The sequence below is a fragment of the Ambystoma mexicanum genome, chromosome 9 (assembly GCF_040938575.1).
Source record: "Ambystoma mexicanum isolate Mex_15411 chromosome 9, UKY_AmexF1_1, whole genome shotgun sequence".
Lineage (NCBI taxonomy): Eukaryota > Metazoa > Chordata > Amphibia > Caudata > Ambystomatidae > Ambystoma > Ambystoma mexicanum.
In genome coordinates this window covers 737,183,723-737,211,076 of record NC_090931.1, presented here as the reverse complement: position 1 = coordinate 737,211,076, position 27,354 = coordinate 737,183,723, and the positions used below count along the sequence as shown (strand labels likewise).

At 47.4% G+C, this 27,354-nt stretch overlaps 1 protein-coding gene across 2 annotated transcripts in view; it reads right to left on the bottom strand.

Annotated features, from left to right (window-relative positions):
• Nucleotides 1–27,354, bottom strand: part of ANKAR (ankyrin and armadillo repeat containing) — a 1,891,262-nt gene that overhangs the window by 848,007 nt on the left and 1,015,901 nt on the right. For both annotated transcript variants that reach the window (XM_069615641.1, XM_069615642.1), the window contains exon 12: nt 11,530–11,634. In XM_069615641.1, coding sequence (XP_069471742.1) covers nt 11,530–11,634 — 105 coding nt within the window. The remainder of the gene's footprint in view (nt 1–11,529; nt 11,635–27,354) is intronic.

The window sequence follows — 27,354 nt, the reverse complement described above, 5'->3', positions numbered from 1 at the left end:
TGAGGGGGAAGAGCTTGAACTATGGCGGTCGAAAATACATCTGTATAAGCCTGATAGGCCCTGGGAATCTGGATATTAGAGACAGTGAGTGGACCTTGCTGGTTTGCTTGCGAGTTTTCAGAGGATCTTGACAAGGATTCTAGGGATAAACAGTGGGACATATAATGTTCGGAACCAAGAAGCAACGATCCTGCTGCCCAGTTGATGTAGGGGTTATGCTTCTGTAACCAGGGCTTGCCTAGAACCATTGGGTAATGGGCAGATCTTATGATGTCGAATTTGGTTCTCTCTTGATGGTGGCTTATAGAATGCAGGATCTCTTTAGTTTGAAGGGTTATGGGTCGTGAAGAGAAGGGTCTCCCATCAATAGCCTCTACATGTTGCATGATCTCTCGAGTTTCATATGGAATATTATGAGTAGTGACCCAATCATGATCTATGAATATCCCCATGGCCCCGCAATCCACTAATGCCAAAATGGGGTAAGATTCTTTCTTGGAAGGAGATAGAAAGGCCTGCAGAATCACAAGGTTTTTTGTCCAGGAGAGTTCAAGGATGGAATAGATGTGGAGCAAACATCTCTCTCCCGAAACTGTGCTCCATCTAGGATCGGGAGCTGGCGTTTCCCGAACGCTGTGGAGGAGCAATAGGACACTCGCTCACGAGATGTTTATCAGAGGCACAATACATGCACAGACCAGTGTGAATCCGTCGCAACCTCTCTTGCGGGGTTATGGGTCCACGGAAGGCTCCAAGTTGCATGGGTTCTGGGTCCGTGGTCGGAGAAGCTGAAGGCTCAGGTCTAGAAGGATAGTCAGAAGTGGCCTTTTGGAAGGGTGACTTAAATTTCTTCTCCGCCTTTCTTTCCTGGATACGAAAGTCGATTTGCAAGGAAAGATCCATGAGAGCCTGGAAGGAACTTGGGCGAGCTACCCTGGCTAGCTCGTCCTTTATCTCTTCATTCAATCGTCTTCGAAAGAGGGTGAAGCTGGCCTCTGGAGACCAGTCTGCTTCCTTGGTGAGTTGTTTAAAGCGGGTCACATAGGTAAGCATATCCTGGGATCCTTGATGAAATTCTAGTAAACTTTCTTGAGCACTGTAAACCTGCTCTGGGCGATCAAACATGGCCTTAGGCGCCTGCACGAAGCCATCATAATCATCCAGGAGGGCGTCGCCAGAATTAACTAAAGAAGTTGCCCAGGTCAAGGCATTACCAGTGAGGTGTGAGATCATATACCCCACCTTTGCTCTGGGAGTGAAGAAGTAGTAGGGCTTAAAGGTGAAGTGCACTAAACATGAATCGAGGAAGGCATGAAGGATCTTTGAAGAACCATCATATTTATCCACTACTCCTCCCAATAACACGCTTTCTTTGGTTGCGATGTCACGTGACAAGGCCAGCTGTTTCAATGCAGCATTCTCAGCCTTAAGGTTTTGGACTTCTTTTTTTAACTCCTGCTTGCCTCGCATGAGGTCTTGAACTGCGGCCTCCATTTCAGTAACTGTATCAATTTGTTGGCGTCTCAATCTGTCACAAGTCTCTCCCCTTCTCACCTGTCTGTATTGTTTACTCGTGATCTTCAGAGATGTCTTCTTTCGCACAGTTTGGGATTTATATAACCCCGTGCGTAGGTCCTCGGATTCCAGTGTGTGGTTCGTAACCCAACTCCAGGATAGGTTCAGATGTCGGAGACCAGGAAATAACGAGGTTCGCACTCGGAGACCCGAATGCGATAGAAATCCAGGATATGCATGGATAAGGGGAAGGAAGGAAGAAGAGGAATTCAGGGAACCAGGAATCAAAAAGTAAGCGCTGAATGAGCTATGGCAACACACGTCCAACTACTGCAAGCGGTAGCGTTGAGATGTGCAGAGCCGCAGGGGCGTGTCTGCTTTGTAGAACATAGAGCGTGTAACGCAGAGACTGGGAAACAGCATTCCGCGTTCAGCGGCCATGTTGGGAGGACTGCTAAATTCAGTCCCCTTTGGATCAGGGACCACAAAGTCCAGAAGGGATGCAAACGACGGTTCATGACAAAATCTGCAATATTAAGTGCTCAGTAATTGACTTTTTCTACAGGAATATGGGCACTATCCAATTTAACGAGAAGGCATTACTAAAAGTCACATTTCAAGAGAGTAATAACAAACTACAGGGTGAGTAGAAAGCCAACCCGATTGGATGGGGTTATTAAGTTTGGAAATGGGTCCAATGTAACTAATATTCGAATATTATTACACTTTTATAGGACTTTGGAGAGTATTCATTTGTTACATTAATTAAGGATTTTGGAGAGTATCTATTTATTACATTGATTAAGGCGCGGGACGCAAACAAGTTATGTTGTATTTTATAAAGAGTTAATTTAAGATTTGGTTTATTAATAATGAATTGTCAATTGCATTTCAAGAAGCCATCACTAAACATGGTGTTTTATATTTGTACGTGTTATCCCAATGAATCCTTCCCACCAACAATCCTCATTGTCTGTCTCAACGTTATATTTATGTGTCAAATGAATATTGGGGTTACTTCTATGGAATTATGATTTAATTTGACTTACAATCCGTCTTCATATTTTTTATTTCTTTATGTTAGAAAGAATGATCTTGAGAATCAATTGTGAATACATTCAGCCCAGTTTTGAGAAAGGCCAGGAGGCCGAAACACGTGTCAACAGTTGGGCACCTCTATGGAATAAATATTACTTTTTGGATAAAGAGCTTTTGAGCATTTCATTTATTAAATACAGCGCAACGTTGGAGTATACCAAACCTGAATACTCTATTGTATAGAAAACCCTAGGTCCCATAGGCATTGATCCACATTCCATCGCTAGTTAGATTAGATGAGTTAGGGAGCATTCTAGCTGTCATTTCATCTGGACAGGAGAAAGACCTTGGATTCAGTGGGAAATCTGTTACTCTAGTGCCAGGTTACTTTATAGTTCAGTCCATTCTGACACGATTTGCTTAGAGCATTCCAAGATAGGAACATCCTTTTTATTTGCAGAGACACCCCAATTCGCCGTAGGTGTGCATCTTAACCACATCCTATTAACGGCGAAAACAATAAAATGAAAATAATTTCAAATGCCAACTCGGGGTGAACCATGGTGAAAGGCCCCTGGTTTAGCCCATAAATGGGAAAAACTCAAGTTACCCAAGTTACAGCAGTGGCCAACCACTTCAGAATTAAGTGGGTTCATGCCAGGATCGGTGACAAAGGAAATGTGCATATGGGCAAAGAGGGAATAAAAAAAAAAGAGCAGTACTCACCTTTCCTTTCATCGTATTCAGCAAGTGCTTGAAAGCAGCAGCATGAGGCCTGCTGATTATCCACTCCCAATGCCTGAAGGATTATCTTCCTCCACCTCATTCTCCTCTGTTGTGCTTACGTCCTCTTCCTCCTATCTCCTCTCATCCTCCTTTACCACCATGCTTCTCTTCCTAGCCTTCTCTACTTACTTCCCTTGAGTCGTTCTCTAATACTAAAAGCCTCTCTCACACATCCTAATATCCACTCCACTACTTCCTTTTCCTTCCCTGCCATCTCCTTTCTGACTGTAAACTCTGTAATGCACTGTGTAGGAAGGTTGAGCAAATGATACAAGTGACGCAGCAAATGTGGATAAGCATTCTTATGAGTTATACCAGGGAAATAGCTGGACAAAATGCCAACAGGGACTAGGGGCAAATCTACAAATAATAAAGTTCCTAGTGAAAAAAGTGTGAACGATGGGACTATACAAAATGTAATATTTCCTGGTGTATCCAACACCTTCACTGGTTCTCCCAAAACATAAAGTTTGTAACCTATCCTTAGGAGTCTCTGCCTCATACAAGGGTTCCCTAATATGCAAATCAATGTCCAAAGGAGTGGCCAATATAAAGTTCCAAAATCATACTTTTGATAAGTCCTTAGTCTCCTGGCTACTGTAGGCTAAAATGAAAATGTTCCAAACTTTAGCCAACCAAAGAGTTCACAAATCCTACACTTAAGGCCCAGCTCTATTCTATTCATGAGACATAAAATAACATTCTACTGCGAATTCTTCCTGATGTTATGCCCAGCCGGACCCTGTTCTGGTCTTTCTGCTTTCAGAATGAACTTTAGGAATTCTCCCAAGCCTGTGGATTCTCCAGATTCTTATTTAGGCTATACCTCAGCATATGTGTCTTCCAGGTTGTGCTGGGTACTCCTCCTGCATCTCTAGCTGCATCATTGGGTTCTTAGACACTCTTTCCAGACCATTGGCTTCATAACACCTGGAGGACTATACCAGACCTCAGGTTTCTTAACTTTTCATTATTCAGGTCCCACCTGGACCTCTAGTTTCTCAGGTTCACAGTTGTTCATTGGCTTGGCCTCGACTCTCCTAGACCTTTTCCTCCCCCAGCAATCCTACTTCTGGTCTTTCGAAGACCACCGATTGAATTAGCATTCACGTCTTTTTCTAGACCTAGGTTTCTGAGCATTCAGATATCTTCCTAGACCCATGGCAGGTGCTACATCCTTTATCTGGGTAGCAAGTAGCTTTTTCAGCAAAGTGACCATCTTGTATCAGTTGGCAATCTTCCTGTCTCGTCAAGGAGCGATATGGAATGTGCACTTTTGCTCCAGGTCTGCTACCTACGTGTGCCTGGCTTACCCAGTCCCTTTTACAGTACCTTACTAATCTGTGTATGTGTATCACTCTTTGGGATCGGCTGTTGTCACTAGAGGATTGTGGCATACATTGGGATTGGCCATTCCCTTGGTTCCTCTTAACTGCTGCTAAACATTTTGATCAGTACTTTCTCTGCATTGGTTTATTGCTGGAACAATTTTACCTGGTGGACCCACAACATTATATTCTAACTCGTAACGGCTACTCGCTCTGTAGTGTTCTGTATCATCTCAGGTTCGGTTAATGCCTTGCAGTGGTCTAGCTGCCTAACCGCATAGCTCGCGGTTGCTCCAATTTCTACTTTGCTGGTAAGTTTTAGATGATTTTCACTGATTGTATGTGAACTTTGGGTCCATGAGCAGTTGCAGAATAGTTTACTACAATTGGCTGTTTAGTTTCATGACTTGTTTCTGCTTTGCTTGAAGAGATGTCACAACCATATTCTCACTTGGTGTTTGGGACCTTGAATGACCATGTGAGTAAAATATTGTGCCTTAGAGTGGGAGGCGTGCCTATGGGACCCTGCCACATCCATCATCTGGGAGGCACATCGGGTAATGGCCACACCAACCCAGTCCCTTAAAGCGCACACCCTAACAAAAAACAAAATTTCAAGGCCTTTTAATAGTCTAGCAGGTCTTCCAGCTGCCCTTATGATTCCAACATTACAGTCAGGCGGGAAACCAGGTCCAGCAAACCATGTTATTCAGTAACTAGAAGCCAGATATGGAACCTGAAGCTGATTCGAACAGTAAGCGTGCTGTAACATAGTCTTGCAGTTCATGCTTTCAAGGCAGGGTTAAAATCTTGGTTTCACCTGTTCACCTTCTTCACAGCTGATGGCTTTGTTATGCCTTACATTCTTGGCTTTCTGTTAGCTAAGCAGTTCAGTTACTGTGTTGGGATTCCATCTGCAAGCTCCTATGACTTAAGGTGATCCAGTGAGAGGCCAAGCACAATGAACACATATTGTCTCTGTCCAAACCAAATCACAGTATTTATAGTGTCTAGTGTGACGAATCCTGAGTTGTTGTCACTGCTCTGGATGGGGAAGCCCCTTTCCATGAGGCCAGGGAGGTGAGGGCGCTACCCGATAGTTGCCCTGGGGGTGGTACTCAGTGGGAGGATCTCATGGGGATGGAGGACCCATTGAGAGTAGTAACCTCTTAGGGACAACGCAGTATCCCTTTAACCCTTTCACCTTCACTCAAAACCCATCCAAATCCACATTATCTAAGGACCCATGTTTATTTGCAGTATATATCAGGCAAGAACTACTAGGAAGATGAAGAGGCCACGAGTAATGAAGATCACTGAACAGAACGAATGCTCCCGCTCTAGTCTTGGGGACGATCCTATTGGCCAGCTGTTATTCAAAGGCAGAGAGGGAAGAGAATGATGGCATCTTCCTTTTTCGACATAGCATGGGCTGCTAAATTGTCCAGGTACGAGGAGTCGAAAAGAGCTGAGAAGCAGACAGTGCCCGAGAGAGAGAAGCACTCCCAAAAGGCCTGCGACGCAGAAGGCAGACCCGAGTGCAGGGAAGTTACCCGCTGGTGACCGGAGCTGCTGCAGTGCGAGGAAACCACAGCCGAACTGCAGAGGAGACGCAGCGAAGAACAGAGAAGCTCCCAGTGAACCGGAGAAGCCACCAAAGCTCCTGCAAGACACGCAAACAACCAGAGGGTGACAGCCAAGGCCCTGAAGGTTCTAGAGTGGCTAATCCCAGGGTCAGTGAGACTCAGAAGGGGCAGGAATCCCATATCAAAGCACCAAGAGAATGTTCACAATGGCAAAGACACCAAGTGAAGGGGGTCTGGGATGCAAATTGGGAAAATATATTCCAAGCTGTAACAAGAAAGAATACAAACTTTGAATATACTAATAGTATTCACAGACCTTAGCAGGGGAGTAAACCAAGGTTGTGGGGGAAAAAGAATCCAGATGAAGAGAACTGTGAAATTAAGCAAGTGAAGGGGGGTCTGGGACCCACACTGGGGAAGTGCACCCTGAATAGTAACACAGTGGAATACGAAGCTTACAGACAAAAGTGACAATCATAAACCAAGGCTGGAGAATACACCAAAGCTGTGGGTGAATGTGAAGACAGTGAGAACAAGTACATTGAGTATCTCACTTTGCAGGAGAGTGGATCAGAGAGCGGGTACTGAGAAAGGGTTTGGGACCTTCAGCACAGCTTGGGAGAGAGAGTCAGGATATTCTTTTTCGTCGTGGTACCTGGAAACCGGGTCTGCTCAGAAAGGCTCTGGGACCCTCATCACAGCTTGGGAGACAGAAACAGGCTATTCTTCTTAGTCGCAGTACCTGGAAGCTGGGTCTTGTGAATGCATCATGAAGAAGGACACAGAAAACAGATTCCAAATTCAAAAACAACCAAGTTTATTAACTTAAATATCAGGATGGAAAAAGGACTAACTTGCCCTATACTAAGGTGGAATGTCCCTACCTAAATAAACTAAGGAAAGTCTGAGTCAAAGAGTTAATCTTAGGAATCCGTCTGTGTCCAAAACCTATGCTGGCCCTCACAACTAATCTGTACAATGTGTAGGCACGTCAGCAACCAAAAGAAAACAGTGTTCAACATATAATTCTCAGCTTCTTCCAGCTCGTAGCTTCCCTTTCAGCTGCTTCCCCAAGTATAAAACAGTTCGACAAAGGTGTTAGGATTCCCTCTCTTGGATTTAAGATACAATATTTTCAGATCTCAGGATCTCCGTGCCCAAACCAAAACTCAGGGTTCCCTTCCCCAAGTTCCAAATCACACAATTTAAATGACCTTGAAATGAAAGACGTCTAGTCAGGACTCTGGGTTCCCTGCCCTAAGTTCCAATTGACACAATTAAAATAAAAACACACAAAATGTCACTGTCTTCCACAGTTTAGTTAATGTTGTTTTCAATTGTATAGTTCAGATAATTTTGTAGCCTTCATATATGTTGACAATGTAACTATAAATCAGGCTTTAGCATCCTTTGTTTGCTTGTGCTTTTCAAATCATGTTATATTTCAGCATACTGTTGTTGGTTTATAATTCTATTAATTTTAACACATACATATATGATGGTTTGCATGGATTGAAACTTTATTTTCTCCTTTAAATTCCAACTGTTTCATTCTGTTCAGCAGCAAAATTTAATTCAATTCAGTGTTTAATAATTGGTTCTTTTGACTTAGGGTTTGTTTTCCCTTCATAGAAAGTTCAATAGTTGTTTGTTTCACTTTAGCAGAGTTCATTGTTCAGAGAACTTCGAAAATGTGTTTCTTGCTGCACGCAACCCCTCCAATACAGTGTATTTCAAGAAAGGTTAAAGTTCACAAACACGCACCGGGTTTCTGAAGTCTCCGAAACTCACTGGTCGCTTTGAATGATTGTGCTGCAGTGTGGATCACACAGCCTTCTTCCTTCAATGCCCGGACTCCAGTTCCTGCCCCTCAGACATTCCTGGGGGGGTCCTCCACCACAGGGGAATGAGCATGTTGAATAGAAAGGAACAGGGCAGCCTTCCAGCACGACTCCCTTCACCTTTCCTCGTCTGCTCCAGGCAGTCCCACTCCCACGCTATGCTGCACGATCCTCTGTTGGTCCTTCTCCTGTTGTTTTCTTCTGCCACTGGGTTGGGCTCCATTCATACACCTGCAGCCCCTTGACAGGCTGGAGGCGTGGATGATCATTCAGTCCTGCCTGGCATTCACTGCTCTTAGCAGGCATCTTCCTCTTCCCAGTACTAGAGTGGTAAAAGAGCATAGTCCTTATTGTTTTTGGTTGCCTCTTCTTCGTCCCAGTACTGTCAAGTGTCAATTGTGGAAATGAGGGGAACTGGCTTACAATAGGTCATAAAGGTTGGGGAAGGATGGGGTTGGTTGTCACTAGGGAAAGGTGGATACCATGTCTCACCCAAGGGCATCCCACTCCCAGTTCCCAAGGATGCTCCACCCAGGTGATCATCCCTCACTTCTCCGCCCCCAGTGTCGGGATCCAATAGCGATGGCCTTTCCCTAGCGACCTGCGCAGAGGATACAAGGGGTCGAGGAGTGAGAATACCCTCAGATTTCTCACAGTCTGCTCAGAAAGGGTCTGGGATCCTCAAGACGGCTTGGAAAAGGTATCCATGCCATTCCTCCTTGTCGCAGGGTCTGGGAATCAGGTCTACCAAGTAAAGACAAGGAAGTACCTTGGTCATTGAAGACACAGAGACAGTTGGATACAGCTGGAACGACTGGCCGAAAGGGAATCAACCCCTTGAGTCTTGTGAAACATTTGTTTGCTTTTATGCACCTTTTTGGAACTTTTGTTTGAACTGCAAGACTGGGCTGCAGGCAGACATTAAAGAGACATTTCACTTTTCATCCTTTTCTTGAGTTTAGCTTGTGAGGAATAGGTTAGGATTTGGACACAGGACAGCAAACTTTACTTCAGACATTCTTTCGCTGACAGTTTCATTAGCTGGTTTTGTTAAGGCAGGGAAACCCCTCTTGGAGTTAGAGCTAGTTAGAACTTCCTCCAACTCCCCCAATCAACATACCATCTATGTGTCTGAGTCTTACTCCTACACCCTTCACACGACCTTGTCAATTTTGGGCAATTTCCACATTGATGAAACCAGTCCTTCGGTAACTAGTTAGCTGGCATTTTAGGAAGGACTGGCCAGGCACTACAAACACCATGGGCCTCATTATGAGTCTGGCGGTAACCGTGCCGGAAAAACCGGCAGGCTACCGCCGGACCCGTATTACCATTCCGCCTACGTGATTCCCGGAATCACCGGGGCATTACGACCCCGGTGACCCGGGAATTCCGGATGCGGAATTCTGTAAGTCCCCATTCCCATGGAGTCCCGTAGGACTCCATGGGGATGGGGACAATGGAAACACCGGTTCCGTCTATGACGGAACCGGTGTTTCCATTTGCGCCTGCAGGCGGGTCGTGTAAATCCCGCCAGGTCAGACCTGGCGGGAGTGACACCTCCAACCTGCAGGACTCTTAATCAGCCGGTCTTGAAACAACGGTGGCAGTGGTTTTACCACCACCATTCTTTCCGGACCGGCAGGGTCATAATGAGGCCCCATATTTCTCAGCATACCTGGCAGCAATTTTACTGAGATTCTAAACATAGATGGGCAGGAGTGGCAAGCTAGTAGCTAAAGGACTGTTCAAAACTGTTAAACATGATGCTGCATTCGCCCAAGGGTTCTGGTTGTCTATGGGTATATCTGTGCCTCTCCTCAGGGGCCAAACAGATGGGAGGGAGGCTTTATCAGTCTCCTCACCTGTCCCTTATTATGCTTATGATTCAGGAATTCAGAGTCCTGGCCGGTCCGAGGAATTTCGAGGCTGTCAGACTACAACCTGTTAAGGGTGCTGATGGTTTGCTTTATCCTGATGCTGATGATGGACTGGGGGCCTGGGGTATCCACTGTTAAACTTCTGCATCAAGGAGCGGGTGGGGGTCTCCCCAATCCCATCAATCGGCCTCCACATGGGCCTTCATTATAGTGTGTGTGTGTGGTTGAGTTTGTGAGTGGATGTTTAGTGGATGTTTAGCTGTGTGAGTGTGTGCATAGATGGGTTGGTGTGTGTGTGTGTGTGTGTGTGTGTGTATCAGTTAGTGGACCGGCAGGCTAATTTGCCCTGTCAGTGGTTGGATGAGTGTGTTTGTGGATATGACTGTGTGTTATGAGTTAGTAAATAGATGGATGAATATGTGGTGAAAAACAAATATTTTTGTGTACATGTGGATCGATTAAAATTTTGTATGCGTGGATGGATGTTGAATGTGAGTATGTATGAGTGGATGAATGCTGAATGATTAGCATGAGTGTATGCGTGTCCACATATGGATGCCTAGATAAATAGATGGGGATTTTTTGTGGATGGATGGAACGTATGTGTCAGTGATGGTAGTTTTGCGTGGATGGACAAATGGTGAAATCTTTAGTGGGGGGTGTGTGTATATATGTGTCTGTGGTCTGTGTGTAAAGCTAGTCATGATGGGCTGTGTGTGACTGGATGGTGATCATGTTTGCGGCTGGATGGGTCAAAATGATTTGTTTATGTATAGAGTTATGGAGCATTCATGTGTAAATAAGGATGGGAGGTTTATGTGTGTGCGCAGAGTTGCTGCATGTGTGGATAGGTATGCATATTTGCTGCATGGACGGACAGAGAGTTTGTCTCTGGGTGGATAGATTATTTAAGACTGTGTGTGGCAGGTGTGTGTATGGAGTCGTGGATGTATGGATAGCAAATTTGAGAGGGTGGATGGATGGAGTGTTACTGATTGTATTAGTGGGTGTATGGATGGGGGGTGGGTTTGTGTGTGTGCCTGTATGTGAATAGATGAATGGTATATGTGAACTTGAATGGATGGACCAATAATTAACCTGATGAAGGGTTTTAGTGTGTAGATAGATGGATTGTGAATATGTGTATGAATTAATACATGGCTAAAGGACAAATGCTGTGTGTGTGGGTGTCTGACTGGATACAATGTATGTGTGTGTATATATCTGGATGGTAAGTGTGGGTATAAAGATACATGGATGACTGATGAGTTTGTGTTCATTGAATGGATGGATGTATGTGAGGGTGTTACAGATAGAGAAGTTAATAGCATCACAGTGGGTTACAATGTATGCACATATTTTACTACTTTGCAACATATGAAATAAACTGACCATATTAATCCAACCACAATCAAATGGCATTACAGAAAGAACTGTGGATATATTATTTAATTTATAAAATTCACAATAATGCAATAATGAGTATGGAACAATTCATGAAAAAGGGTTCTTAAAACAAAATTACAAACACAAAATAACTTGCTCCAGCTATTACCTGCTTCAAAAACATTGTTCCAGTAATCCTCTTTGGTTATACAGAATACCTCCAAGGATCTTGCTGCCATTTCCTTCCGAATGGACTCTTCAGACTTAAGCATTTCTGTTGAAAAAGTAAAATGCATCTGTGATCTATACATATTCGGCTAAAATAAAAACGTAAACTACTGAGAAGGAATAGGAGTTACATGAAAAACTTTGCAAGGCAACAGCTTGTTTGTGTCTGACTGGCTTGTATATGTCTCCAGGAGTGATGCAATCCATGCAGTTAAGACTGACACAAAAATCCACATTTTTAAAAACAGCTGAAATTGCATGGAGGGGACTGTTTTGTTGCTTTCATAATTTTAGGACATCAGATCCAATGTGTCCCCTCTCTGTTTTTTGCAGGCTCTCAGTCCTGCCTCCCCCTTCACAGCTTCCTATATCTTCCCTTCCTTGCTCTAACTTCATACCCCCCCCCCATTCTTCTCCCTGCTAGGTGTGCAAGATGAATCTAGTATCTTTATGCCGTACACTTACATACATTGAAGGAATCCCAACTGTTATTGCCAGACTTTGCCAATACCTCACTTCTACCTCATCCACCAGTTGTGCCAGGAAGGAGTGGTGGCAGAGTTTATTAAGTATAGTTCATCAAGTTATCTGCTATATGTCTATTTCTTGGAGGCAACCCTAGTGTTTCTATCCTAATGACAATGCTAAATGTAATGTCACAGTTTTATTAATTTGCCCTGGCACTAATGCGATGTGTGTCCCACTCCTCCTATTATGCAAACATTACTTGGTCTTACTTGGCCTTTTTTGGTCTATAGTTGAACTCTAAATTAACCCTACTGATGGTTGTACAGAGGGGTATTTAAAGTCACAAGTCTATCATTGCCAAATGCAACTAATTGTCAGCATTGGTGGGGTAGTGTTGGCACTAGCAAGCAGTTACATAGTGTCAGGGAGAGCAGAGGCGCATTCTGTAGAAGAGATGTGCCCATGGAGAAGCACTGATAGCAAGACTGTGTGGTGTGAGCAGTATGTCGAAGATGAAAATGTTACTAGTGACATTGTGGATACATGACATGCTGTAGCAGTAAAAACAAGATAGAACATATTTGTGTACATTGAAAGTATACATATTTAGTTTCATATCTGGGTATTGTTGCATGATCCACAGTGAGACACTAAGGGCCTGATTCACAGACATGTTTTTTAATGGTGCATTCCCACAGAAAAAAACACTGAATCAGGCCCTAAATATGTTGAGGTATGTCTTGTTAGAGCTCCATAGAAGATGCACAGTTTCAGATGTGAAATGCCTTGGAATGTAGAAACAAACAACCTGTTATGGTGCAGAATTAAGGCTTGGACACAATGGTGGCATGTTTGTTGGTATAAACTTTTATTAAATAAGAAAAGTTTGGAAAAACGCTTCTATATCTCTAAAACTAAGTGGTGCTTCGCTGCCTCAAAGAAAACTAGTGTAATTTTGAGGAATTCCGAAAGTAAAAAGTCTGGCACTGTTGTCTCCAAAAACCTGCTTCTGTCCCTAACACAATAGTCTAAAGCAACTTTGCAAGGATGAACTCTTCTTAAAGTAACATGTGTTCTTTGTGTTTTCAATCAACAGAAAAGTTCTCAGTCTCTCTGGTAATGAAAAATGATGAAATAATGTTCATAAATGTAAGATTCCCATGCTAGAGTTGTGCTCCTTTCCCCTAGACTTCTTCTCAGTTGTGCTCGTTTTGAGCTCTTGAACCCCTTTATCCTCTTAGGCAAATGTCACTGGACAAACTTGATACTGTTTGTTATAAAATGTAGGATTCCTCTTGATCAATTCCTGTGTCCTTGATCTTTTCAAGCTCTCACATGGGTGCGGGTCCCAGACTCGCAATATAGCTTGGTTCACTCTCCTGCCAAGCTAATATCCTCTCGTGGCTCATGTGATTGTTATCACATATGTTTGTTTCACCCTCCTGCCAAACAGAAGATTCCTTCCTCTTGGGGTTTCTCAGGTTCACCGGCACTCTCATACTTTTGTTTCCATATGAGTGTGTGCCCCAGATTCGCAATGTCCCTTTAGGGTACCAGATCCTCTTTCTCCAATGGTTGTATTCACCACCTGGCTTCTCCAGACCTCCAACGCACTTGGAAAATCCATGTACCCATTTCTTGCTTCTCAGTAGGTAACAGCATTTCTCCAGCCATTATGCTGTTCCTCAAGGCTCCGGTTCCCCTTTGGTTTCTCTCTTCCCGCCCGGTGCCCGGCTCTCGCAGTTCCTCAGAGGAGGATCGTTCTCTCTCTGCCTGCCAGCTGGGTTCCATTTGAACTTCCACGCTGGCTTGCTGTATTCTTCAGGCAAATGGCATTTCGTGAGAAGTTAGACCGCTCACTCTGCTTCTCTGGAGTGATCCTCGGACTATCAATGATCTTCTTCTTCACAGTACTCACTTTCAACTCATATACAAGATATTTTTATTTTTTTTGAAAATATTTTTATTTTATTTTGAAGTCAAACAAACACACTACAACTGTTTCAAAGCATAGAAAGCATCATAGTTCAACACATTTTCATTAGAACTCCCCAACTCCCCCCCCCCCTTAAACTAGAGCTGGTTCTCACATGTCATTTAAAGGAGCATCATTGGGTAGCACAGTACTTAGGCAGTCATCATCCGGGGCCCTCTGTACCGTTGTTACCCTGATGAGAGTTTGCCATAGAGGCCACCAATTGCCGCCAGGCCAGCAAGGGCCCTACTTCCTCCTCGAACCCCTAGTGACCGCCTCAAACCAGACTACAGATTCAGCTTCCGCCCACCTCAAGAGGTCCGCCCACCATAGCTCCACCTTAGGTCTGTGGGCTGCCTTCCAGCCTATGGCAATCCTGCGCTTGGCCAAAACACAAGCCAGGTCCTTCATCTTGCTTATGTGTTTTGAATGCCGGGGTCTAGGAAAAAGCCCAAGCATGCATGACCAGGCCGATTCCACATCCAACACCACCCCCCACCAGCCAGCTTCGTCTTAACCTCGTCCCAAAATATGTGCACTTCCGGGCAAGCCCATAACATGTGTAGCACTCCCGCATTCACCTCCCCACACCTGGGGCATAGCTGCGTAGCTGGTCCCCCAAACTTTGCAATCTTCCCGGGAGTTAAATAAGCCCTGTGGGTAACGTACAATTGAAGCTGTTGGAATCTTGCGTTCCGGGACACCTTTTTATGGTACCTCTGGGCCCATTCCCATTGCCCGTCTGTCATGGGTCCTCCCACCTCTTGATCCCAATCGTGTCTCAATTGAAGCAACTCTTTCCCTGCCCTTACTCGCAGGAGCTCGTATGTCCTCGATATTTCATGCCCGCCCTCCGATACATCATACATAGTTTCCAGGGAGGCGTCAGGGTCTTACGCTAGCACTGTCTCGGGCCATCTTTCTCTAGTCTTTTTCACAAGCCTAGTGCAGGTTATATTTTGGCCACCATGTACCCCCGTCTCTTCCTGCAACCTCTGAAAGTCCAATGCCTCCCCTTCCTGCCATATGTCCCCAAGAGTGGCCAGGCCTACCTGTTCCCAGTATCTCTGGACCGATTCAAGTAGTTGAGAGTCACTCCCGCACAGCGCCGCCAAAGGGGCATGCTGGGAGTACGGCTCCGAATCCCCCCCAATCTTCCATGTCCTGTGCCAGATCTCCCAGCCCAGCCTCAGTAGCCGCCCCCTGCCCACCAGTTTGTCTCTGCACAACCACACCACTTCCATCAGAAAGTATGGGGCTGAGTCTCCACGCAGAAGCCTAGCTTCCGCCGAGTCTTCAGCCGAAAGCCACCTGGCCACGTACTGCAGCTGCCCCGCCAGGTAATAGAGTTCAAAATTAGGCAGGCCTATCCCCCCCCTGTCACATGGGTTCTGGAGATTCCACAGAGCAACCCTATTCCTAGAGCTGCCCCACACGAAACCCCTACACACGCTGTGAAGTTTCGCGAATAGGCTCGTAGGTATCAAAAACGGGACATTCACGAAAAAGTGCAAGAGTCTAGGCAGGACCACCATCTTGAGCAAGGCCGCCCTCCCCATCATGGTCAGGGGCAATCTAGACCAAAATACCATGCTGTTCTTGATTCCCTCTATTGCCTTTTCCGTGTTATGCTTGTGTTCTGCCTCGACCTTGTGGTAAATATTTATTCCCAAATACCTAAACGTCACGGGCTGCCATGGTATTGGCAGGACGGGCAGCCTCTGTACCGGGACATTCCTGTATCTGCCCAAAGGAAACAGACTAGACTTTCTAGGGTTCACCGATATGTCCGAAAGGGTGGCGTACCGTTCTATTACCTCCAGCACATACTGCAGGTTTTCTTCTGGATAACGCAATTAAAGGAGCATATCATCCGCATATAGTGATATCATGTGCCCTCCACTGACAGTGCTTATGCCCACCTCCCCATATTGTTGTCGCAGGCATATTGCCAGCGGCTCTAATGCCAGTATATATAGCATGGGTGACCAGGGGCATCCCTGTCTGGTCCCCCTGCAAAGTTGCCATTTATCTGAGATTGTGGACCCTGTCCTGACTCTCGCCATCGGGGTGCTGTAAAACAACTGGACCCATCTGAGGTATCCAGGTCCCACTCCGTACCCCTTCAGGGCCACTTTCAGCCAGTGCCATCGTACCGAGTCGAAGGCCTTGACCGCGTCTAATGACACTATAGCCAACTCGCCCGTGTCATCCTCAGTTTGGTCAATGATATGGTGTAGCCTCCTGTGGTTATCGGTGATGTTCCTGCCTGGAACATATCCTGTCTGATCTGGGTGTATCAGTTTCCCAATCACCTTCTTCAGTCTGTTGGCCAGCACAGCCCTAAGTATTTTGCTGTCCTGGTTAAGCATGGACAACGGTCTGTAAGACCCGCACTCCACGGCCGGCTTGCCTGGTTTCAGGAGTGGGATGATCACAGCCTCGCGGAGGGACAATGGGAGTTCCCCCTGCTCATAGGCCTCGTTGAAAGTGGCAAGCAGTGGCTGAAGCAGCTCTTGCTTGTATGTTTTGTAGAACTCACTAGGCAGCCCATCCGAACCAGGCGCCTTGCAAGTGGGCAAATTCTGAATCACTACCTCCAGCTCATCCGAGGTGACGGGTGCGTCTAACTCCGCGCATTCTAGGTCATCCATGGTGGGCAGTTCTATGTCCTCCAATGTGTCCAGTATGTCTCGACACATATCCTCCCCCGTGTCCTCATACAAGTGTCTATAAAACTTAAGGAACTCCTCATTTACCTCTTTCTGAGTGTTGCATATGCAACCTCTCTCATCCTTGATCTCACTGACTACCGAGCGGGGGGTCTCACTCTTATACAGCCAGGCCAGCAGTCTGCCCGGCCTGTCGCCCCCTGCGTGTATCCTCTCCTTATATTTCCTGTAATTGGGTCTGCATAGCCTATCCCAGAGTGCGCTGTAGGACAACTGTAGCTCCTTTACTTTGGTTCTGTTATCATGAGCGGTGCTCTCGCAACGCGTGAGATCTTCTAGCTCCCTTTCCGCCTCTTGGAGTTCCCTTTCGATACCCCCCTGTATCCTCTTAGCTTGGGAAATGTCTACCCCGCACACCACCACCTTAAACGCTTCCCACAGTGTGCCCACAGAGCTGACGCTTCCCGTGTTTATATCAAAGTATTCTTCAATGGCATCCCTCAGGCCCTCCCGAAACCCCTCGTCCTGCAGAGCCTCGGTCCTGAGTCTCGATGTAGGGATCCGCGGTCGCGGGGGCTGCTGTCTCCAGTCCACCACCAAGGGCGAGTGGTCAGATAGTACTCGGGCCTTGTATTCCGCTCCCTCTATGTCTCTCACTATCTCGGCTGTCACAAGTCATGTGGGCGCCACGAAGTGTGAATACTGCCTATCCGTGGGATGCAGCCTTCTCCACGCATCCTCTCGGCCTAGGTCTTTCAGCAAGGTACCCCGGCTTTGGCCGCCGGTGCCGTTTTCCCTACCCTGTCCTTGGACCTGTCCATTCTGGGATTCACGGTACAGTTAAAACCCCCCCACACACTAACGTGCCCCCTGCCATGGGGCCAGGTTTACTGTAGAGGGTCCTAAAGTAAGCCGCTGTGTCGTTATTGGGGGCGTACACATTTATTATATGCACTTCCCTGTTTTCCAGGAGGCCCGTCACCACCACCATTCTACCTTCCGGGTCCACCGTAGAATCAAGCACCCGAAACGGCACATGAGGCGCCACCCAAGTAATGACCCCTCTGGCGTACGCCGAGTACGCCACCCCCACAACATTGTCCTTCCATTTTCTCCTGACCACCTCCAGCCTTTCCCTAGTAAGGTGGGTCTCCTGCAGCAGGGCTATGTCTACACGCATCCTCTAAGTACAACATCACTTTATTGCGTTTCAGGTAGCTGTTAAGGCCCCGTACATTCCAGGTCACAATTCTGAGATTACCCGATGCCATCTGGTCGGACTATCCCCATCCCATCCCTTCCCATAATGCTCCCCGTGCTGGTTCGTTTCCTGGCTCTCTCCCTTCTATTCACAAACAACACCCCCCCCCCAACTTCACACCACTGCACACAACTCCCCCTCTACCCCCTTCCCGCCAACCCCCAACAATAGCCCAGCTCCATCCCTGGATCTCAGGCCTACCCACGTCTGGACCTGTCTCGTATCCGAGGACAAGGACCCCACGGGGTGTCACCTATCTAACAGTGACCTAACTAAGTGTAATACTATTGGGTACAGAGGGTGCTCCCCAGGAGCTCCCAGTCATCTATTTAGGAGAAGTGCATTCAACAGGACCCGCCGGCGGATACCATGACTTCCTCCCCACAAGCACAATATCGTACTATATTCCAGTCCCAATGTCGTAACTATGGCCTCACGGGTGCCTCTGCAGCGTGCTACTTATCTCCAGCCGCTTCTGTCTGGGCATCCGATTCCTGAGGTCGACCCTGCATATCCAGCCACTCCATCGCTTCGGTCGGCATCTCAAAGAAGAGGGATCTATTCTTATAAAACACCTTTAACCTAGCGGGGTAGAGCAACATGTAGCGATGGCCTGCTTCTTTGAGCCTCCTTTTCACAGTTCCAAAGTTCAATCGACTCCGCTGCACGAGCAGCGTATATTCCGGATACGCCATTATTTTCGCTGACCCCCTTTCTATCGTACCTCCTTTTCGGAAAAATTCGAGGATCTTTTCGCGGTCACGATAGTTCAAGATCTTTGCGATCAACGGCCGCGGAGGGGCTCCTGGGGCTGGTCTCCTGGTCAGGGCCCTATGCGCCCTTTCAACCGTGAACCCCTGGGTCAGCTCCCCGCCTGTAATCTCCTGCAAGAGCATGGTTTCAACGTATTCCGTGGGGTTTGATCCTTCCATTCCCTCCAGAACACCCACTATGCGAATGTTGTTGCGCCTGGCGCGCCCCTCTGCCTGCTCTGCCCTCCAGATTGCCCACTCGTTGCACGAGGGCATGAAGCTCCTTAGCATGTGCATTGCACGCCTCCGTGATCGGGGCCAACTCCTTCTCCAGTTCCCCAGTGCGCTCCGCGATCGTTCGCACGTCCTGACGCAACAGGTTCACCTCTTCTCGGACCGCTCCGATCTTAAGGTCTAGGCCCTCCTGCAGCTCTTTCATGGCCAGGCCCAACTTCGTCTCCCAAGCCACCTTCAAGTAGGCAATTGCTGCCAGCACCTCCTGGATAGTACCCGGTGGGTCCGTCGCCACCGCAGGGGCTTCTTTGCTCTTGCCCCCTTCCGCGCCCAGGGGCGACCTAGCGTAGGCCTCCATCGTGGGCTGCTTGATCCAGGGTCGCACCACCTTGGAGGACATCCTGCTGCATCGGTTGGGCACACGCGCCCAGCTGTGTCTCCGGCGCCGCGACCCCTTCACAGCAAGGCTCCGCTAAACTCGGGTTCGCTCTGCTGGCACGCCACGAACCAGGGCCTCCTCAGTGGGGGCCCGCACTTATGTTCTTGCCACCGGCCAGAGACGCATGCCACGCATCCCTTTGCTTAGGCTCGCCCCCGCTCTGGCCGGCTTTGTCTTCCTCAGCTCCACGGACTATTTATGGCCCTTTGTCCACGGGCTGCCATCTTGGGTGCTGCCCTTCCACTGCGCGACCGCCACCTTCTTCGAAGTCTAGTTCTGTGGATATGCAGTCTTGCTGGCGGGGAGGGCACTCACCATGTGCCCCCCACTTTCATGCACCCTTGGATGCACCGTGGGCTCGAAAGTCCGCCGAAAACCATCACTTCTTCCCAGGATCAAAATCGGATCATCGGGAGCTCCTCCAAGGAGCGTCCTCTCACGTAGCCATCAAGCCACGCCCCTCTCATATACAAGATATTTAGTATTCGCTAGTATTTTAGGTTTGTCAAGTATATTAAAGTGACTGCCCTGGCAAGAGAGCACATTTGCTCTACCGAGGGAGGGGGGGGTGGGTGGGAGCATTTGGTATTTGAGAAGGGGTTGCATTCATTAAGGCGGGGGAATACCACGTTCCCTGAGAATATTCGTCCCCAGTCCCATAGGGGGCTTCCCTCTCCATGTGATCCTCTCTCATTGCACCACCCCCAGGGGGACTATTGTACTGTGGACGCACTGCGCTGGCCCCATTGGAAAGATCTCCCCCTAGTGGAGAAGGGATGACATTCTCAGATTTGTCACAAACCTTACTGAGCTGGCCCTTGAGTTCGGAACATTTCCCGATGGAGAAGTTCTTGCAGCAATACTGAGTAGTTTGACAATTGTTGGAAGGCTGGTACTTTGCTAAAACTTAAATGTACCTTTTCTAATTAGGAATTGATCAGGGGGTTAATAAAGTGGCAGTTGCCAGATAACTGAATCTGATGCCACTTAAAGACACTACAGGGTTTAAGGAATCCTACAATGACAATTAAGGTACAGTGGCCCTCATTACAAGTTTGCCACTCTGGAAACAAGTGCTGGTAACAACGGTTACCGGGACCCTTTCCATACTGGCAAACTACAAGTCTGCCGGTAGGGGCTGTGAACTTCCCGGCAGGCCTGACCTGCCGGTCGTTCTGGCCCCTACCGGCAGATTTTTCACTGAAGTACCGGCACCATTACTACCGGTGCCGGTGCTTCAAGCTTCCCATTCCCGTGGAGTTCTATGGGACTCTACGGGAATGGGAACTTACTGGCTTTACTCTGCCTGTAATATCCCGGTATTACCAGGATATCGGACAGTGGAAACGGTAAGGTGAGTCTGCCGGTAACCCGCCGGTGCTACCAGCGGGTTACCAGCAGACTCCTAATGAGGCCAGTTTCTCCATAAAACGGTCTGATGCAAATGTTTGCTTTATGTCAACCATGTACAAGCATGTAGTATAAAGACAAGATTAATAATGCAATGTTTGTGTCCTGCGTTTTAAGGACAAATCCTGAAGACCGACCTGTTTACTTGCATCCCAGCGACGTATCCTCCAGTACTGTAGTCTAGAGGGAGATGCCACCTGGCATCTTCAGGTTTCCATCAGCTTACATGTGTCGTCAGCCCTTTGACATATTGCTGGCTATGGTGCCTATCGTTGTGAATTCTATACAAATTACCTATTAAGTCTTATTTGATTGGTATAGTCATCTCCTGGATGCTGATCTAACAGTCACAGAGAAAGGATATGTTTTTATGGCAGACACAGTGGAAACATTACTTCTCCCAAAATACAGCTAGCAAAATATCAGAGATTTCAAATATAGCAGATGAGATCAGACTAGGCAATTCACTGGGTATTTGCTTATTTATGAACAACTTACTGTATTTTATCACTTTTGCCCTAGTGTCCATTCTCATGAGTTTGATGTGGAGGACCAATGTGGTTCCCTCTAAGTGGAAATCTGTGGGCATGTGCAGTCACTGTAACCGGGGCCAAACAGCAATACAAAAAAAGATGATCAGATTATGGAAGATGCTAAATGTACTTCAACCACAAGTTGAAAACAGGTAATGCTTTGCAGTGCCATTTTTTTCTATCAGGGTGTGTGCAAGGCACTAATGCCCGAGGCATCTCAGCGTGCAGGTTACTATACCAGGAAACAGACCTAAGCAATACTAATAAGTAGTAATTTGCAAAAGAGATCTGCAGTTCTGAAAGTTTCTTTAATTAGAGTGGTCCAGAGTTTTGCAGCAAGTACAGAACCCGTTTACCAAAAGCCCCCCTTTTATAATAATGGGAATAATCACTGCTTGTTGTGGTGTAGAACGTTGCATTAAGACATGGGCCATGAGAAGTGCTGGTTTAAATAAACAGGAGCAAGGGCAAAGGGCTTTAATTACCAGCATAAGCAGCTTAAAATGTACTCTGAATTTGATTTGAAGCCAATGTAGCATGTTAGGGGTTGGAGATACATGGTCTCATCTATGAGTGTTGGTAACAATGCAAGCCAATGTGCTCGCTGTAAAACATATTTCGCAGATCTGGCATACAAGGAAGGCACTGCAATATTTCATGTTTGGTCCTATGATGGCATTGGCAACAGTAGCTCTATGCGCCTCCAATAATAAAGGCTTCAGCTGCCTTAACATCATAAAGTAATAGTTTGCAGAACTGAGAATAGTGCAGACTTGAGATTCCATAGATAGCGTGGAATCAAAAATCATCCCAGGAGATTTGACTGTACCAAGAATTGGGATGGAAAAGCCAGAGAGAGTAATCTCAGAAGACATATTGATCTTCATAGATAATATTGTCAAAGGAGTCAAACATAGAAGTTGTCGCCCCAATTTCGTTGAAGGTAATTTCTTGTCATCAACTCTTCTTCAGTAAAATAGTATGTCAGGGAGAGAAGTTGGCTTGATAGGTACACTACAAACGAAAAAAGGGCCTGGGATTCATCAGCATAATTCTGAAAAACTACAACCAGATTGATCAGAAGGTCTTGTAAAAATGTGATGTACATATTAAAAAATTAGAACCCTTTTGGGACACCATATTCCAATATTTCATGCCGTGATACAAAGTAACACATATCAATTTAACTGTGCATGTCCTTTTGCATAAAAAGGATGCAACCCGGGGGCGTGGCTTGAAGTGCCAACGATGTGGACGCTTCTCCTGTAGCCTCTGTAAGAAGCCTGGCATACGAACATGCCAAACTCCGGTCCTAGAAGGCAGCAAATGCTCCAAGAACCAGGCAGCAAACGTGAACCCGAGGTAAAGGGCAGGGGAAAGCGGTGAAGAGCTTCTTGGCCCAGAAGCAGACAAATCAAACGAAAGCGCCCCATCCACGTCGGAGGTCTCTCAAGATGGCTGGCGCTCCGCCAGCCAATGCGGTGTCCGAGACCCACCGCCCTCCCCCAACGAAGATACTCCAGCGAGGAGCAGGAAGCCGCAGGCTGTGCACCCGACGGCTGGAACAGCAAAATAGACGGTGTTTGGTCGGAGGGAGGAGGGGACCTCACTGCAATTGACTTCACCAGGGCCTGGAACGAGCAGAAAAACAAGCAGAGGATGAGGTGAGGCCAGAGCCCCCCCACAGCCACCCGAGGTAGGAGGGAGCGGAACAGATCAAAGGAGGAGCTGCAGGGGATGCTGCAGCTCAGCCCAGGTCAGAGCACAGTGTCGGGGATCCCCACCTCGCCCCCAATAATGCCTGCACTGGACGTGTAAAAGACCAGGAGCTGAACAGCCCATACGTGGCCCCCACAGAAACAGGAGCCCTGAGGGGGAACGAAGGATCACGTCCGGGAGAGCCACAACACTGCAGCTGCACCAGCAGAAAGGAAACAGCATCACTGAGGGAGACCACGCCACCTCCAAGCACAAAAAGGAAAAAGGGACAACTCGCTCCCTGCCGGCTTCTAGTTCCACGAACACACTGGCAAGGTGAGCAGCATACCCAGGTGGAGGAACAGTCTGAGAGACCCGGTCCAGGGGAGGGACTAGCGATATCAGCGCGGGAGAGACCCACAGAGCAACCCATAGACCCACTCCTGAGTAAGGTGGGTGTCGCAAAGGGCCTTTTCTGTCCACCAGCAACATCCCCACGGCAGGGACACCTCCAGAGGCCCTGCCCAACACCACCTCCATCTGAGCCAAATCAACAGTACCGGCTAATCCGCAGAGGGTCCACAACCCCCCCCCCCATTCATGGCAAAACCACAGAAACCCCGGAAGAACGCAGACATTGCAGCCTTTCTCCAGCACCAGGACAAAAACAAGAAAATGGATGCTGCAAAAGCCCCGGGCCATCCGCAGGAACCCCCAGCAGGGCAATTGGCTACTAAGGAGGAACTAAAATCCTTTATCTCGGAAATCAAGGCAGAATTACGGAGCTGTATGGGGGGGAGAGGTCTCAACGAAGGTGGACCAGCTGGACCAACAGGTCTTGGAAGTGTAACAGAGTGTTGGAGAGGTGGAAGATCACGCAACGGACCAAACGGCGGTGGCTGAGCTCCAAAGAAGGATCCAGGTGCTCGAGCGGAAAAGTGAGTAGTTGGCAGGGAAATAGGAGGACATGGAAAATAGGGCCTGCAGGAGCAACCTCTGGATCAAGGGAGTACCGACCTCAATCACAGACCAGGTCCTCCCGGCCTACATTGGTGGGCTCTTCCAAACTCTCCTCCCACACCTGGACAAGCCGATGCTGCTTCTTGACCGCACCCACAGAATACCCACCCAAGGAAGCCAGTCAGAAGACAGGCAGCCAGATGAAATACTCGGGTTCACTTCTTTACCATGAAACAAGAGATCCTAACAGACAGTCGGACACAAGGAGACCTAACATTTCCGGGATCACCACTACAAATCTTCAAAGACCTAGCGGTGGCAACGACACAAAGATGGAGAGAGCTCAGACACCTGACAGCATTTCTGCAAGACCAAAAGGTGCGCTATCGCTGGCTCTTCCCTGCCACTCTACAATTTGTTTGGGACGACACATCCTGTATCATCAGCTCACTAGATGAAGCAGAAGATATCCGAAAAATGCTCTCCCCAGAAGTAGGGCCCCTCATCGCCAACCAGAAAAGAGACATCCAGACCAAAGCAAAATACCTGGGCGAAGGTAGCCAAGGGTGGCAAGCCAGGAACCCTACTACAACAAACATACCCGAGCGGCCATCCACCCCAGGCTCACCTTCATCATACCACCGGAAATCAGGAAGCTTTCAAACCCGGCCTTCACACAGCTTATGCCTGGCCTAAAAGCGCTATGGTGCCTAAAGGCCCAAGGGTAAACATCCCAACCTAAGTTCAACATTATGGTTACTGGCAGTAAGTTGGATGTTAACTGCCACTGTTTTGTTGATGCTTTATAGTTGGAAGCAAAAGTTAAAAAAAGGGACCGTAACACAAATACATCTGTATGGCGGTTAGAATTGACCCATTTGTTCCCCCTCACCCTCGCCTTGGCGGAACATGACTCTGCTAGGCAGAAACCTGTGCAGTTCCCTTAGGGACCACTGCAAAAAGTTTAGGACTACAGGTGTTAGCAGTAAACCCAATTGGTAGCAGTATGCAAAACCCAGATTTACCTGGTAGCTGTGGCTGAGCAGTCAGACTTCTCTCAAGAAGAGTTAGGCAGTATATAGAGTAAACACAATAGGGCTAGAAATACAGTAGTACAAGCAAACACTGACCAGAGCTTGGGTATAAAAGTATATAATTATTTATTTAAAAACACACTTGTAAAAAAAACACTGGCACTAATATGTCAAGCAAGTTCAAACACAGTCACTAGGAATATATACACCTCCCTAATTAATTATTGGACAAGTCTATGTTAAGACACCACTTATTTAGCAAAACAGAGGCGAACGCGTAACCATAGATGGCACTCCAATAATGTGTTAAAAAGAGGGAGAGAAAAGGCAGAATAGGAAAATCACACAGTACCAACACTTTTAAAAAGACACAGCAAGTCAAGAAAGGCAGGGTCTACTGTAGAGCAAAAAGTTCATAGGCCAGGCCCACTCTGGGAGAGAGCAAGGCGGAATGTGCCCAAGATCACACAGTGGAAATGCACTCAAAGTCTTTGCAGGAAAGTCAAAAAGAGGTTGGATCAAGTTAGAAAGGTAATGTTAACGGGTCCGAGGTCACCCCAGGATAGTCAAGGATTTACGGGACATCTTGGACAGTCTGTTGCAAGGGAGACCAGACGGGACACAGTCCCTGAAATGGTGACAAAGCTCCAACGGGGGCAGTTGTTCCTGGCAGCGGGTGCAAGTCAGGGCTTCGTCCAGGGGAAGAGAAGATCTCGACATGGAGGAAAGCTGGAGGTCGTTGCACTGCCAGGGAAGAAACCAGCCGCGGAGTTTGCCAGCTAAAAGGTACTACCCTTTTTATTCGCGGTAGTGGTGAAGCGTGGCTATCCGGCCGCTGGGGTGGTTGGCACGGGCAATTCGACCACGAGACGATCCAGGAAGGCGAAAAAGGTGAACTGGTTGGTCCCACCAGCTCAAAGGGAAGAAGACTCTCCTGGAAGAAGATCTTCTCTGTCGTCGGGAAAGTGGTGAGTTTCGTACAGCAGGGCTCCACCGGTGGTGTTGTCATTGTAGATGGCTCAGCTTCTCCCCTCTTCGGATTCTTTAGGTCCTGTGGCGACTTCTGAAGTTCCAGTCCCCAAAGCCATGCTTTTATGCAGCAAAACCCCCATTCATCAGCCTAGCTGTCAATCAAACATGCTCACCACTGGGCCAATCACACAAGAGTGCAACTTGAGTTGCCAAGACAACTCAGTCCAGGGTGCCTATTCCCCCCTCCCACACATCCTGTAGACCCAGACAGAGTGGCACCACTTTTAGAGGCTTCTGTGCAGAAGCCCGCCAAAAGTGGAACAAAGGGCTCGACTTGGGTTGGAGTTACAGAGGCGAACACAAACGCCATTTTAAAACCGAGTCCTGGCAAAAAGACCCAACCGGGGAATAAATATGAAATAAATAACCCAGCGGTATCTTTAACACTGCACCAAAAAAGTGGTGCGTTTAAAATGAATGGGAAAATCCCATAGGAAATATTCCGGTGGAATATTTTGCGTGGTAACCACTGCCACCAGCCAGAAACTCGACAAGGGGGGACTGGACAGTGCCCCCTTGGAAAACAGCCCAGGAGCAATCGAATTACCCCTACCAGTACTTCCACAATATGATGGTTTGTACTGGTTCTGTTCACAATTTAAGACTAGTAAAGTCAATGGTGACTTTACATGCCCTGGGAGACAGTAGTCAGTCCCAGAGTATGGAGTCTATGTTTGGGGGTCACTATGACACCCCTGTGTTACTGCACTGAGGGTGCTGTGTAACACATATACCAAAAACACATGAAGCCCTATGGAGTAAAAGACCCCATAGCCCATAAAACACATTACATAGTCAAAGGACATTCTCAAATCATGCCTGAGAGTGGGAGAAAAAGAGTCTCACTCTTAGCAGGAGAAAAAATTAAACCCCAAAAAATCCAGCAAAGCTGCTGGGGGACTCACTAGGTTTGGGAAATTAGCCTTTACAGAGAATTCTCCCTAACAGACTCTCCCATGGAATCACAGCCCCATCAAAAACTGAACTTTATCTTGCTTAATGTGAAGGGCCTAAATGCACCCACAAAGCGCAAATCCAAGCTTCAGTGACTGCATGACTTGAGGGGCTCAGTGATCTTCCTGCAGGAGACCCACTTGCTCCCACTATACTCGCCCCGCCTTCAAAGCAGACATTTCCCACTCCAATACCTGGCTTCCAGTGGCTCAAAGAGAGGTGGCACAGCAATCCTCTTGGCGAAAGGTATCCAGTTTAAGGCGCTGCAGAGGCTGTACTGCTGGAAGGACACTGCGCAGGAATCAAGGTATGATCTTTGGGTAATGTTATACTTTGATTTCAGT